Source organism: Argiope bruennichi, chromosome 5 (assembly GCF_947563725.1).
Source record: "Argiope bruennichi chromosome 5, qqArgBrue1.1, whole genome shotgun sequence".
Taxonomy (NCBI): Eukaryota; Metazoa; Arthropoda; class Arachnida; order Araneae; family Araneidae; genus Argiope; species Argiope bruennichi.
Window position 1 is genome coordinate 88,065,379 of NC_079155.1, and position 14,692 is coordinate 88,080,070.

A 14,692-nucleotide genomic window follows, 5' to 3' on the forward strand; every position below is an offset into this window, starting at 1 on the left:
AGAAAGTCTTTTTCTTTATTTTATGTTAATTGCGAATGTTTGACTTTTCTTCAGTTTCTGGTTGAAGGAATAATTAATAATGGACTTTCCTGATGACTAATATGTGACCGTTTTTGAAAATAGGTCAACTACATATTATGAGAACATATTCGCGGAGGTTGTGTGACCTCTTATACATTGGAAGATAATTTTTTTCTATATGAAACAACAAGGTTTTTTTTTTTTAAATCCATAATTATTTTTCATATGCAGCGCATCCAAATTCTAACGTTTGTGACTTAAAAGCAGCTTTTCAAAAACGTCGCCCGCCAATTAATGTAATATAATTGATATGGGATTTGTATAGATCCAAGGCAAGACTGTTGATTTCTAATGTATTTTGTGACGTTTTACAATTTTAGATTAAATCTTTAGTTAAAACAGATTAAATTTAAATTTATAAAGAAAGGCTAGCTGTAAATGAATAAAATTAATTGTGAATTTATTCCCTTTAAAAATAAAGCTTTTCTTATTTGCAATTTCCTTTTTTTATGGAAATCAGTTACTTAGTGAGCCACAATAGTTTATTATATAATCAGTTAGCAGCTTTTTGTGGCTTATAAGCAACTTTTCAAAAACGTCGTCCGCCAAATAATGTAAAATAATTGATATGTGATTTGTACAGATCTGAGGCAAGGCGATTGATTTCTAATGCGTTTTATCAAGTTTTATTTTAGATTTAATCTTTAGTTAGAATAGATTAAATATAAAATTATAAAACAAGGTTAACTGTAAATTAATAAGATTAACTGTAGATTAAAAAATATAATTAACCCTTAAAATAACTCTTTAAAAAATAAAACATTTCTTATTTGCAATTTTCTTTTTTATGGAAATCAATGATTTAGTCAGCCACAATGGCTAATTATAGAATCAATTAACAGCTTATTTTAAAATTCTTGGGACCAAGTTCTTTTAAATACTTGAAACCATTTTTTAAAATTGATATTTTATTTGGAAGAAATATATTAGTCACTTAAAGTAGAACTATTTATATGGAGACAAAGCGTTTAATCAAGTTTCTTGTAAGTAAATTTTGAATGTAAAATTCATAGTACATGATTTTTTTTGGTATTGATTTGTTGATTTTTAAGTTTACACACTTACCGACAGTATAATTAACAAGGGATATATATATTACAATTGGGAATTTGTCATTATCTGTTAACGAAATTAGATACAATTAGGCATCATTTTGAAACATCTTATCATTTAAAATCATTTTAAATAAAACATTTCTTTAAAATATACCAAATGTCTAATGCAAATAAAAGTTTTTATATTTCGTCACTAATTAACCCTTTGAACTCGAATATCTTCTCTCAAGTATTATTTTGAAATTTTATTTATTTATTAAATTTTAATTGTTAAAAATACCTACAGAATCATAAAAAGATGCAGATTCATTTTTTCAGAGATATTCAACTTAAAATATTTATATGTATTTATTTTCTCGTGTAGTAAACAAGTCCATGTATTAAGTGAATAATTATGCATCAAATTACTTTTTTCAAATGTAAAGGGTTAATACTTCATTTTGAGATTCAGAGCAATTATTTTATAAGATAATGTTGGATATAAAATTTTCTATCGCTTGTCAGCTTTGATAAAATATCACGAGGAAAAATATTAGCCAAAAATTTAAAAATATCTTGACGTATCTGTAATCTAAACTCATTGAATAGGGTATAGTTCTTAAGATGTATATTAAGCTAGGATACATGTAGCATGGAAGTAATCAAATAATATCAAATAGTGATATTTACAGAAGTCCTCAAATAACAATTCACGATTCACTCACAAAGTGCGGTACAATTCAGACTGTGGCAAAATGAGGCTTTTGTTAGTTCCAGGTAATTAAGTTTCTTTAAATGAAAAGGAAGCGAATGAAACCATGGAGGTTCTTGCTATGAGTGCGTCTTTAGAAACTGAGGCGTGAAGACTGGCTGATGGATTACACTTAAAGAAAAAATATTTACCGTACTTTTTCAAAAAGCGACTGGATTTTTATGGCTTGCTGCTGAACGTTTATTTTTTTTGCGTGGATATTTGTGGATATTTTGGACTGATGTAAAAATATGTATAACTTTTACGCACTTGTGAAATTGTATGCAATTGTACCTGTGAAAATTCTATGACAGCCATCAACAAACGAAGAAATAAATAATTGTCTACCGGAAGTTAAAAATCTTGGAAATAATGACACTGTTAGACGATTTAACACCATAATTTGATGGATAAAAGATATTAATCCGAAATTCCAGGAATTTAAAATAATATTTTTAATAAAAATATTTTTTTTGAAAAGTTTTATTTTACATCATTAAAATAAAATATTTATATAAATGTGAAATTCTAAATATAAAATAAACTAAGCAAGTACTGTTTAAAAGTTTTAATATAAATTAATATACTGGGAAATTTTCGTTTGCATGTATTCAGTTCATATTATACTGTTAAATGGTTAATGAATTGGAGTTTAAATGTTGAATTTCTCTAACATCTAACGCTAATTATGTGCGCATATGTGTAATCGCATAATATGATTATTTTTTTTATATACATGGTTAATTAATTTATTTTTTGATATAATCATACAACATTTCAGTTTATATTTTTGATATTAATAAGGATTGTTAACATTTTTCTTGTATATATACATTTATTTATATGTTGGATTTGTTAGATTTCATTCTTTTATATGTTGCTGCACGTTTTTATGATCTTTTATTATCATATTCCACTTATATATTTTATTCTAATGATTTTTTTTTCTCCCGCCTTAATAGGTGGCGCTTATTCTGCGAGTGGTTTCCCGAGCAACGCTGCAAATGCACAATCATATTCCTCTCAACAGGTAATTACTTTTTCTATTTATTACTGATGTAATAAAAGGTATCTGGATTAATTCCTTCACAAATAGTCATTATTATTGAAGACAAGAATTAAGATCGCTGTGATTTTACTCAAGAGCTCTAATTTGTTAATCATATGATTTGAAACTTTAAAACTTTTAAGAACGAAATAATGAAAGAAATATCCTATTTATTTAAACAAAGATTGAGATCTTTAATTTAAATTGATCCGTCATTTTTTTTTTACTACGCTGACAATATAAGTTTTTATTATTTTTATTTTTGTATTTAGGGTGTCGACTACAGCTCCTACGGTGGCTACAGTCAAAGTGGCTACCCTTACTATCCCACCCAAGGCTATCCCTACATCCCCCCAACAAACAACACTTCCCCCTTGGGGCTAGCAGCGTCCTCCAATGTTCCCACCACAGCAACTTATCAACTGTCACAGCTCCCACCATGTTCCACAACAGGTAAGATTCTTCTAACAGAATTCAATGATGATTTTTTGCAATCTCTATTTTTATGCATTTTTTAAAAAAAAAATCTGCAGTCGTCTTGTTTATTATTAAAATATACAATTTGTTTTACTTTTTAAAATTTTTAACTTTTCGTTTAATAAAAGAAATTAATTGGGTAATAAGTTTTAATACTAATAATTAGTTTTAATTTTGATAGGAATCTTTTGAATAAAGAGAAATATTAGTATATCTTTTTTTTCCATTTAGTTCCAAAAAATTTCCAGTCATTATATATATTACTGAATAGCTCTATAATAAACTAACAAAAAGGACAAATCGTTCAAAATAAATTTCTATTAAACTCTATTTATTGATAAAACAAGTGACATTCCTTTCTTTCTTTAATATTGTCTGTTTTGTTATATCCTTTGCCATTGTTTTCATTGGAAACAGCTATATGGGAAATCATTTGATGATAGAGAAGAACAGTATATGGAGGATGGTTCAAATACTCCTAAACAATGGTTGATGCCACAAAATTTATTTCTCTCTGTGGTCGAATTGTCATAAATCCGGACATAGTTCACTGGATTTTGAAAGGGATCAGTTTTCTAAATATGATCACCCATCAACTTTTCTACTGTATGCCTGTAAATTTTGGCAAACAAGAGTTTTTATTTGCACATCTTTAGAAATATACAAGGAAAGGTATTCTGGAATGCACAGATGCAATTATCTGGGGAAATCTGGGGGAAATATACTTGAATTAGTTCACGTAATGTTTTCTGGTATGAAATTTCCTATCAATGAAACTTACCTTCCAAGGAAACTTATTTCCGATAATGATTTGAATTATATTTTACTTAAAAATATGAATGGACCAATCATTTAAATATGCAAATATGTATTCTTATTATTTTAATTTTAACAAGTATCGCACTGGCTTAAAAAATTTTATCGCAATGGTCCAAGAGTTAACTAACAATCTTTTATCTTACGCATTTTCTATGTAAATTAATTAAAAAAAGGATTGAATACTGGTGCTTTGCATTTAAAATAAAATTTAGTTATAGTGAAAATCACTGTTAATTAGTGTTTTTATGCACATCTTAAGCGTTTCGTCTTTAATCACCATTCAATAATTATGCAATTATGCTGAAAAGAAAGTGGCATAGTATCATAATAATGTAGTGCTGAGCAATGATATGACAAAATTGAATTGAAAATTACTCAGTGAACTTATAAAAAATGAAGAAATGTAATTTCATTCTAATTTTTAATGTATTTAAAAATAACTCGCGAACTCTTGTTATTTCTTGGGCCTTTTAAATTTATTGCTAAATAATAAAAAAAGAAATAACTGAACGCGTGTATTTTTGATTTAAACAAATTTCTATTTAAAATTGTTTTTTCTTTTCTTTTGGCAAGATGACTGTAATCATTAACACTAAATAATCCATCTAACATACACATTTCAACAGTAAAATATTTCATTATGCAAAAAAAAGTACAATGAAGCGATTCATCCATGTAGTACTTGAAAAAAAAAATCGAGCATTTCCCAACCATTCCTCAGCGTTATAAATCAAGTGTAAAAAAGGTGCGGACAGGCAGACTGTTAACACTACTTAAACTAAAAAAAAGTTTCGAAAACATTTTATTGGTGAAAGGGGCGGACATGCCGAGGTGATAAACGCCGTGGTATGAACGCGCACGACAGAACTCCTTGTTAGATGCCAAGAATTTAGTCGCATGTTGACAATGAAGAAGATGGAACACTAGATGCATGGGGTTTCCAAAATCAACATAACTTACTGAAATTTAATGCATGTTTTTTTAAATTTAATAATTAATTAAATATTTAATTATAGAATATTTTGAAATGCATTTATTAATTTTCCGTCATTTAAAAGAATTAGGCTGAGTGACATTAAAGCGTGGACTAAACTGCACTATCTTCTGTAATACTAATTTTATGTACCTCTCCTTTTCAAAAAATGTGAGTCTTAATTTCTATGGATTGTCTTAGAATCATGCAGCTGTTTTAACCAGTTGTCATTATTTAATCATTTATGCTTTGTTAACAATGTTTACTTTTTGCAAAACTTCCTAAAAAATATGCATTATTTTTCAACTTTTACCTGATACACCACAAAAAATGAGGACTTAACTTATGAAAAAAATTTTTAAATCTCCATTTAATAATTTTCAGTTATAAAATATGCAGGGTTTTGAAAATTTCAAAGGAAGTGTTTAACCTTTTGTATTCTGGAGCCGAAATTACCACTGCACAAATAGAAGCAAATATTTATTGAACTGATTTTTTTTATCAGAAGTAAGTAGATTAATCTGAATTATAATAACTGGCTGCAATATTTTCAGTCAGAAATAATCCTGGAGTCGCTGGAAGATATCAGTTATAGAATTCAATTCTGAATATATTATGTAAGACTCAATCTACATGTCAGATTTGTGACGAAGGAATCATTAACGACAAATGGGAGATAAGAGAATAGCAATATGCCAGAGAAGCGATTAAAACTTGAAGTACGCTTGAAAAACTTTACCAGTTGCCTTCTGTGTCCATAATAGTACTTACTTCTTAATCTCTTATCTGAGAAAGTGGTGAGCAAAACTACCTCTAATGATCTGACCGGAAATTTTGCACTGTGTGTGCCGCGAGTCCAGCTACTACTAATGTTATTTCAAGTTGGCTAATCGCTTCTCCTGTATATTGTCATTTATAATTTGTCCGACACAAATCGCATGTGTACACCGGGATTAATAATAGTGAATTCCGCTCAACTTTGTCCAGCTTTCACAGCATATGAAACTGTCCCTGGAAGAATAAATCAGAGTTTATCTCTCTTTTGGTGAATACATATCCTGTCAGGTCTTAAGGGTTATTCTTAATTATTAAGTCTGGCAGATGATTTAACCATAATTCCTTATAAAAAACGGCATCACAAGTGGTTGTATTTATGGAAGCTACTAATACTTCATCATGGCGGTGATGACTATATTTTAAGGAGCGCATGGATTCATGGCCCAAAATGTCCATTCTTATTAGCGATTTGTACATTGAAACATATGGGAACCGAGCACTCCCCCCCCCCCCCAGCACAGAGAGGTCACACGACTTTTTCCCCAAAGGTCGGAGGAAAATAAGAAGCAGATCTGGAAGTATGTGTACAATATACCCAGGAGGGGATTCCGATCCTTAGCGGCCCTAGGCAGTGCATATTATGAGAACCCTTTTTAAATTTGATTAAAACTAGGCGATTTAGTTTCCGACTCATTATATTTTTAGCGTATTAATATCTTACTTTAGGTAAATGCTTTTTTAAAAAATTTTATTAACTTTTTAAATATTTGTTTTTATTTATCCATTATGATTCTAAATATTATGAGAAGATGTTCAGTTAGCAATTAAATAAGCGAAATCGGAAATATGGAAGCCTGGTCAATTATACTTGATAAAAATTTAACATTATTCAAAGATTTTATCATTTATAGAATTTGTATTTTTTACAAAGTTATTTATTTGCCAATTAGGAATACAGTCTTTTAATCGACCTGCTTGCGCCCCGTTCTAAACTTAGATACCTAAGGCAGCTGCCTAGTCTGATTACCTGGAAATCAAGAACTGCTATGAATGTTCCCAAGTCCTAATCACTATGCAGACATTTTGTTAATCATTTGTGCGTCATTAATGATTTATCCTATATAAACAATATCTGTGTATTGGCTTTAGATGTATTGGTTTTCTTAATACATCTGTTGGTGCATATATAACACGTAAAATTAAAAAGTAATTCAATTAATAATTAAGTTGAAATTATTGGAACATAAAATTATTAATTTAAGAAATACAATATAGATAAGAATATCCTTAATAACTATCGCAAACTTGAATAACGTTATTTTTTTTCTTTGTAAATAGAAAGCAATATTATGTATGCCAGGTAAAATTTAATTTCTATTAAAATTAAACTTCAAAAATATGATTAAACTTTTAATTCAAGAACTTAAATCATATTTGTAACGAAAATACAACGGAATACATAATACGTGAAACAGAAAAGAATTATTTCTAAAATTATGGAATTCACTAATGGGCGTTACAGTAAAGCTATAGCTAATTATGTTACATTTTTGATGCGAGGTGAACCGATTCCATTCCAAGATTTTGATTATATAATTTAATTATTCTGCAGGACATCTCTCAATTTATCCTATGTCCTTAGCAAATATTATAATCAACAACGCAACGACCCGAAATTCTTATCAGTACATCATAAACTGAAATTTACTACAATCATTTTTCATTTTGTTTCTTCTCTAGATGTTTCACCATATGCCCTTGACAACCACCATCCAACTTCGCCCGTAAAACTTGAAACCACCAACGGAACGAGAGATCCTCTCATTAAAAAAAGTATGCTTTTGAACTTATGATCTGTTTTTAGTTTCTATCTAATTTTAGTTCTCTCTGTGTACTTAGGAAGCAATTAAATTTTTTAAAATTAATTATTCTTGATATTTTTGTCCCTGCACTTCTAATTTGATGTATCTAGATTTTATTTTTGTATTTATAATTAAGATAATTTAAATCAGTATTTTTCAAGATGGCATTATACATTAATGGATAATGTATGATGCATTACATATTGTATTATTCATATGGTAATACATAATGGTATTATATATTATAATGTTACTTGTTGAAATGATCAATGATCATATCTAATCATAATTATTGCATTCTTCTGTTTCTTTCCAATTCAGTTTGAGTGAACAATTTATACAAATCAATTATTTTTATAAATTAATTGAACCCTCTCTGATCACCAGTTTAAACCATTTTAATATGAGGCCCTCTATTTAAAATTTCATTTTATTATGTGAAAAGACTGAAAAATATAAATTCAATGAGGTTAATCAATTACAAATTACTGCACACGAAAATCAAAAAGTGCATAAAATAAAAAATAAAAACAGAAATGAGAATCTTATTTCAGAGATAATATGTATAAAGAAAGAAATTTTTTAAATGTTAACTTTAACTTTAACTATGGCATCATCATAAAAATAGCATTCTTTCAGATTGTACATTAAATTAAAAATATTAGATTCAATTAAATTAAACTGGATTAAAAATGATTAATTTTTTTAAAAAAATTAGTAAAATTGGAGAAAATTTGTCAAGAAATGAAAATTTAATTCAATTATTATTTTTGAGGGATAATATATTTTTAGAAAATATAGATCAAAAACAGCAAAATTTTTTTAATCTCTAATAATTAACATATATTTATTCAAAAATGTGGCAGTAACCTTACTTTTATGTTCAAGAGCACATGGGCTAGATTTCACCAGTTTGAAGCAAAAGTTGGAAATCTGTATAAGAAAACATATAAAAAAACGATTCATCGATCTGCTTTTGATTTATCTATCTAAACTTATCTTCTTATTCATGTTTATCTACCAGAAATATCAAAATTGTATTACATGAGCCACTAGAGCAAAGATCTCCTTTTCATTGGGGGTAACATATTTTTTTTCTTAGAAAAGCTAATTTTTTCTTCCATTTATGATGTGTAAAAATATTTGTAGGTGGTAAATCTGGGAAAGGTAGAGGCCGGAGGCTGAACAATCCTAGTCCAGATCCTGAGAACAATCTGGAAAGGGTATTTGTGTGGGATTTGGATGAAACTATCATCATATTCCACTCTCTCCTTACCGGTTCCTATGCTACCCGATATGGAAAGGTAATGTAATTTTTTTAAACCTTAGAAAGCGATTATTTAAAAATGTACACCATGACATAAAGCATTACTCCATAATGCCTATGTTTTAATTATTTGATTTGAATTATTAATCAGAAAAATGATAATAAATAATATATATGACTTCTAAAGTGGGAAGATTTCAGTCTTGTTCAATGTTTTAATTACTTGATTAAAATTATTAATAAGAAGAGTGTTAATAAATAACATAAAAAGACTTCTAAACTAAGATTTCAGACTTATATGTACAATAGGGATGAAAGGGTTAAAGTGCACACAAAAAAACATCCGTTTGATTTGTGAATTTACCGCAATTTATTAATGCAATTTTAATCGACGATAATTGATCTTGACAGAAAGAGAATGCTACGAGTCACTATTATCTAATTATGAAATTAAGATTTGATAAATTTCTTACTCATTTTTAGGCTGTAGAGAAATTTTTATGAAATGAAAAAGACTTTCGATTTTAAGAGGAGAATTTTAATTAGAGAGCATCGAAATTTTGATATTAAAAATTAGATTCTGTTGAAATATGTCGATGAGATCAATGCAAAAGATGTCACTATCACATGATAAATGTAATTACTAATCTTGCCAAACATTTAACCATGCATTATCTACGGCTGAGACGGCACGATTTTGTTTTTCTTTCTTGGTAAATATTTCTTTCTTGGTAAATAGATTTATTTATGTTACTTTGGACTTTTAAACATGGCTTAGTTTTATTACTCTGAATTATTTAAATTAAAGTAATTATTTTATTTGGATTATTTAATTCGTTGCAATTTTGTATTCTAAACTATTTAATGAGGCAAAATGATGTTATTTTGAACTGTTTACCTAGATATAAATATACTGGACTATTAACCTCTTAACTATTTTATTTTATTTACTATCTAATAAGATGACATCTTTTTTTTTGGGGAATATTTTCCTATTTTGATTCAAATGGAAATCCATTGAATACTTAACTTATCTATGTATTCGAAGTAATTTTAAAATTGAATTATAGTCGTTATGAGTGGTTTATTTTTTGCTTAGAACTATCAAAATTCTATAAATCGATGCACGAATGGCACTCGGGCAAAACAGTTAAGCGGTTAAAATGGAGACGAAATTGTTAATGGAAATTTACTAAATGGGTAAATTTATGTCACTCTGGAAGATGGCATAATCCTATCTATGATAAATTCTTCAGCTTCTTCGAAAAACTCAAACAAATAAAACAATGACATTGAAAGTTTGGAACTTAGTATCCCGACATCCTTTCCTCAAACCCATTAGTCTCTAGATCTCTGCTTTTTCCTTCGGAATTCTCCCAACATCCCAAGATTGTGAATAACACACCCCACAAATCAAGGGAAACGGTGAGAAAAGTAAAAGAAAACGTCAGAGAAATGAGGGGAGCAAAGAAAAAAGTGTGACACCAACTACATTTGCTGACTGCCTGCTGAATTTACGGTCTCTCATTGCCTAGATTTACAGCCAACAGCGAGCAACGCAAGAGATTGCTGAGGTCTCATCGCAAACAAAACAGGCCGTTGTTCTCCCGACGGCTACCGACGTTTCACGGTCGCGGGGTTGAGCGCGAGATTGCCACTTTGCGCAGGACAAGTTACCCTCTTTTTCTGTGAATAAGGACAATGTCTCCTTTGTCCTGATGGAGTAAAAAGGAAGGGGGGGAGGGATAAAATCTAATCATCTCGCAGAATAAGTAAGGGAATGTTCTTTTTACTCCTTTTTCTTCTATTTTTTTACTGGCTTTCTACTCCTTTTTTTTTCTTTTTTTTTTCTTTTACGAAGCACCTTACCCTTTAGTTGACCGTCATTTTTTGTAGAAAAAGTGATGCTAAGTAGTCTTATTTGTCTGCAACAGTAGTTTGTTGATTGTTTCAACAGTTTTTATTTATTTATTCTTGGTATCGTATTACATTATTTTATATGCAGGGCATTTTGAATTGAGGATTCGACATTCTTATCTTCCGCTTTTCTTAGGACATTTTCAATCAAACCATTTGACCTTCATAACATTTTTAATTGAATTCGGTTGTAATTACTTAATGCAGAAAATCCCTTTTTCAGGGGAAAAGTCTTACGGAAAAAAAAATGTTGAGGAGTGAAGCATTGAATAGTGACAGATTCATAAGTTGTTGAGGCATAAAATGTTGAGGCAATTTTAAACAAGATGATTCTTCTAAAAATTTCTGCTTTCAAACACTAGCTAAAAAAATTTAAAGAAGAAAGTATATTTTGAAATCTTTGTTATAACGATATTGTTTGCTACATTTGGAGTCACGGAACAAAAATTAAGATCCGCGCTATAGCAGATTATAAATTTAATTAAAAATCTGTGTAAAGAAATTAATAATAATAAAGCAAGATAATGTTCTTTTATATTTTTTCAATAACATTTATTTATTTTTTAGTTATTCATTTGCATGTTCACATTTTCATTTTCTATTGACCATTATTTGTACAGTGAAATATGTCTCCGTTTATACGGTAAATAGAATTATTGATTATATTTGATCGAATTTAAGTTCTTTCTTAAGATTTTCCATCGAATCATTTAATTTTGGTTTTAAATTGGAAATCTAATTAACGTGAAGTTTTTTGCATTAAAGTGATAAACTCAAATAATTTTGCAGATGCTAATATTGGCGTCTCAAGCATAGTTAAAAGAACTTATTTCAAGCATGAATTTTTTTAAAAATTGAAATTCGTAAATAATTATTTTAACTTTATTTATTATTAATTATTCCATAAAATAACTATAAATATTATTTTGAAATTCAAATGAATGATCAACAGTTTATGTTTTAAGATTGTTGAGTACTTTTTCCATACAAAAAAAAACATACTTTTTTTTAGGGGGGAATATAATATATCAGTCCTGAATATTCTGTATCATAAAAGGAAAAAAATTATTAGAGTTGTAGAAATTATACTGTTTTGAAAAGTAATTATTAATCTAAGCAGTTTTCAATTTTCATTTCAATTTATTTCATGTTTGCCATAAAATAGCAATAGATATAGGGAAATTGATATAGGGGAAAAAAAAAAAGATTTCAGTCTGTATCAAATATTAGTTACTGAATTCGAAAAGCTTTAGATGGGGGGGGGGAAGTAAATTACATTTGAAATGGCGTCACAGTCAATTCCAAAAATTTATTAACATAAAGAATATCTTCCCCTCTCCTCCTTCTAAAAAAAATTCTAAACTTAATAAATAATATATGAAATGCAATTAATTAAACTGATATTGTTTCGTCGATCATAATTAAATGAAAAACAGTTATATGAAAACTCTCTGTATAAGATTTTGAAAAAAATCCATTACATTAAATTAATGTCTGCTCTTCAGACTCCAGAGGGAAGGGGAAAAAAAAAAAAACAGTCGTTAAAAATGTAAAAATTAAATAACATTAAAAAGAAAAAAAGAGAGAGAAAATTAAATAAATAAATACAGGCCGGCGAACCATTCGTTATGCAATAAAAATAATGCGTCCAACTCCTTTTTTACGAGCATTTTCCCGTTAAGCGAATAAAAAAGTAAAGCAAATTGTTGTGGGGAGGGACCATAGAGAAAATTAAATCAGAAATTGCTGTGGAGAAGTGATCCTTGTCGATGCTCTGACTTCTAATAAGCGGGGAGCTGAGCACGGTGGAGGCGGGACCGTTGCATTGCTGCTTTTAACGAATGATAATTGAAAGGTTCTAAGCGTTGTGTTTATTACAGGTCCTCTGAAGACTTCCTTTTACCTCTAGACCCAAAAGGGGGTTGGTTACTAATTGAAATCTGGAAATTATAGGAATATTATATGTAAAGGGAAGGGTTTAAGTCATATTTTAGTATTTCGCTTAAAAATCGCGTAATCACATCATATCCTACTACTCTGAAGCACAAGATTACTTGAACTACTCTGGGATCACATTGATGTGAATAATTGAAGGGGGGGGGAGGCAAGACTGATCAAAAGTTATTAATTGATGAGATTAAATTATGCTGAAAGTTGATAGGATTGATTAAATAAAAAGGGAAGGGTTTAAGTCATATTTTAGTATTTCGCTTAAAAGTCGCGTAATCGCATCATATCCTACTACTCTGAAGCACAAGATTACTTGAACTACTCTGGGATCACATTGATGTGAATAATTGAAGGGGGGGAGGCAAGACTGATCAAAAGTTATTAATTGATGAGATTAAATTATGCTGAAAGTTGATAAGAATGATAGGATTGATTAAATAAAAAGGGAAGGGTTTAAGTCATATTTTAGTATTTCGCTTAAAAGTCGCGTAACCACATCATATCCTACTACTCTGAAGCACAAGATTACTTGAACTACTCTGGGATCACATTGATGTGAATAATTGAAGGGGGGGAGGCAAGACTGATCAAAAGTTATTAATTGGTGAGATTAAATTATGCTGAAAGTTGATAAGAATGATAGGATTGATTAAATAAAAAAACTCAATTATAAATTTAAGATTAAGCTTCTCACGAGAGCTTCATATATCATTACATTGTATCCAATAATGTCATAACTTGTTTGGGTGATTCGTTTTTTATTTTGTAATTTTTACTTATTTCATGGTTTTACTTTAAATATGAAATAATTCTTTTATTTATTGGATTTAATCCCACATTGGTACTTACTTAGTTCAATATAAGGCATCTCATCTGTTTATAGAAAGTTGCGAATAATTGAATAATAGTGCGTGTTTCTACGAAGCTTTCGGGGCCATAGAAATAAATCTATATAATAAAATATACTTACGATTTACATAGTAAAATTTTATTGCATATAGTACTTTATTAAACTTAAAAATAAAATCGGAAAATATATCAGTTACTTCCGATTACATTAGTATGAAGACTATATAAGTAAAATAGCAACACTCTAACTTAATTTAACCATATTGCCAATTTGTGCTATTAATATTGATTACGTATAATCATAGATTTAGTATAAAGCTGAAATTTTTTATAGTAGGACACCAATTTTCTTGTCATGTTATAATATTATCATATTAAATATTGATAACATTTCAAATATATATTTATTTTTTAAAAAGCTGTTTTTTTAACTCACTTTATGCTTATGAATTTTGCAGTATTTTTACAATCGCATCTATTCAAAGGAAAATTAATTAAAATCAGTTCCTCTCTTTGGAAATTAAAATGAATTTATTTTAAATAAAAATAATTCCTTTATCTTTAATTTATATATAAATCTTAACAACCAAAAATGATTTAGAAATATTAATGAATGAAATAGACAATAGAAATGTTCTTTTTTTTGTCACATTAAAACATTTTCATTTAAGTTATTGATAATTAATCCGAATCACAGGATTAACTCTACAAAAGCTGATGCAATATTTAGCCGCTTCTTTGAAATGATGCATACAATATTATTTTTAGAATTATGAAGTTTTATTAAACTTTAAAAAAAACAGTTAAATGAGCAAGATCATTTATAGCCCTTACTTCATCATTCATGTTTCAAATTAATTTATAATTTATATTCCTTCATTAATATT

At 28.5% G+C, this 14,692-nt stretch overlaps 1 protein-coding gene across 5 annotated transcripts in view; it reads left to right on the plus strand.

Annotated features, from left to right (window-relative positions):
• Positions 1–14,692, plus strand: part of LOC129969257 (eyes absent homolog 1-like) — a 188,858-nt gene that overhangs the window by 152,536 nt on the left and 21,630 nt on the right. For all 5 annotated transcript variants that reach the window (XM_056083723.1, XM_056083726.1, XM_056083721.1 and 2 more), the window contains 4 exons: positions 2,829–2,896; positions 3,187–3,367; positions 7,701–7,793; positions 8,972–9,126. In XM_056083723.1, coding sequence (XP_055939698.1) covers positions 2,829–2,896; positions 3,187–3,367; positions 7,701–7,793; positions 8,972–9,126 — 497 coding nt within the window. The remainder of the gene's footprint in view (positions 1–2,828; positions 2,897–3,186; positions 3,368–7,700; positions 7,794–8,971; positions 9,127–14,692) is intronic.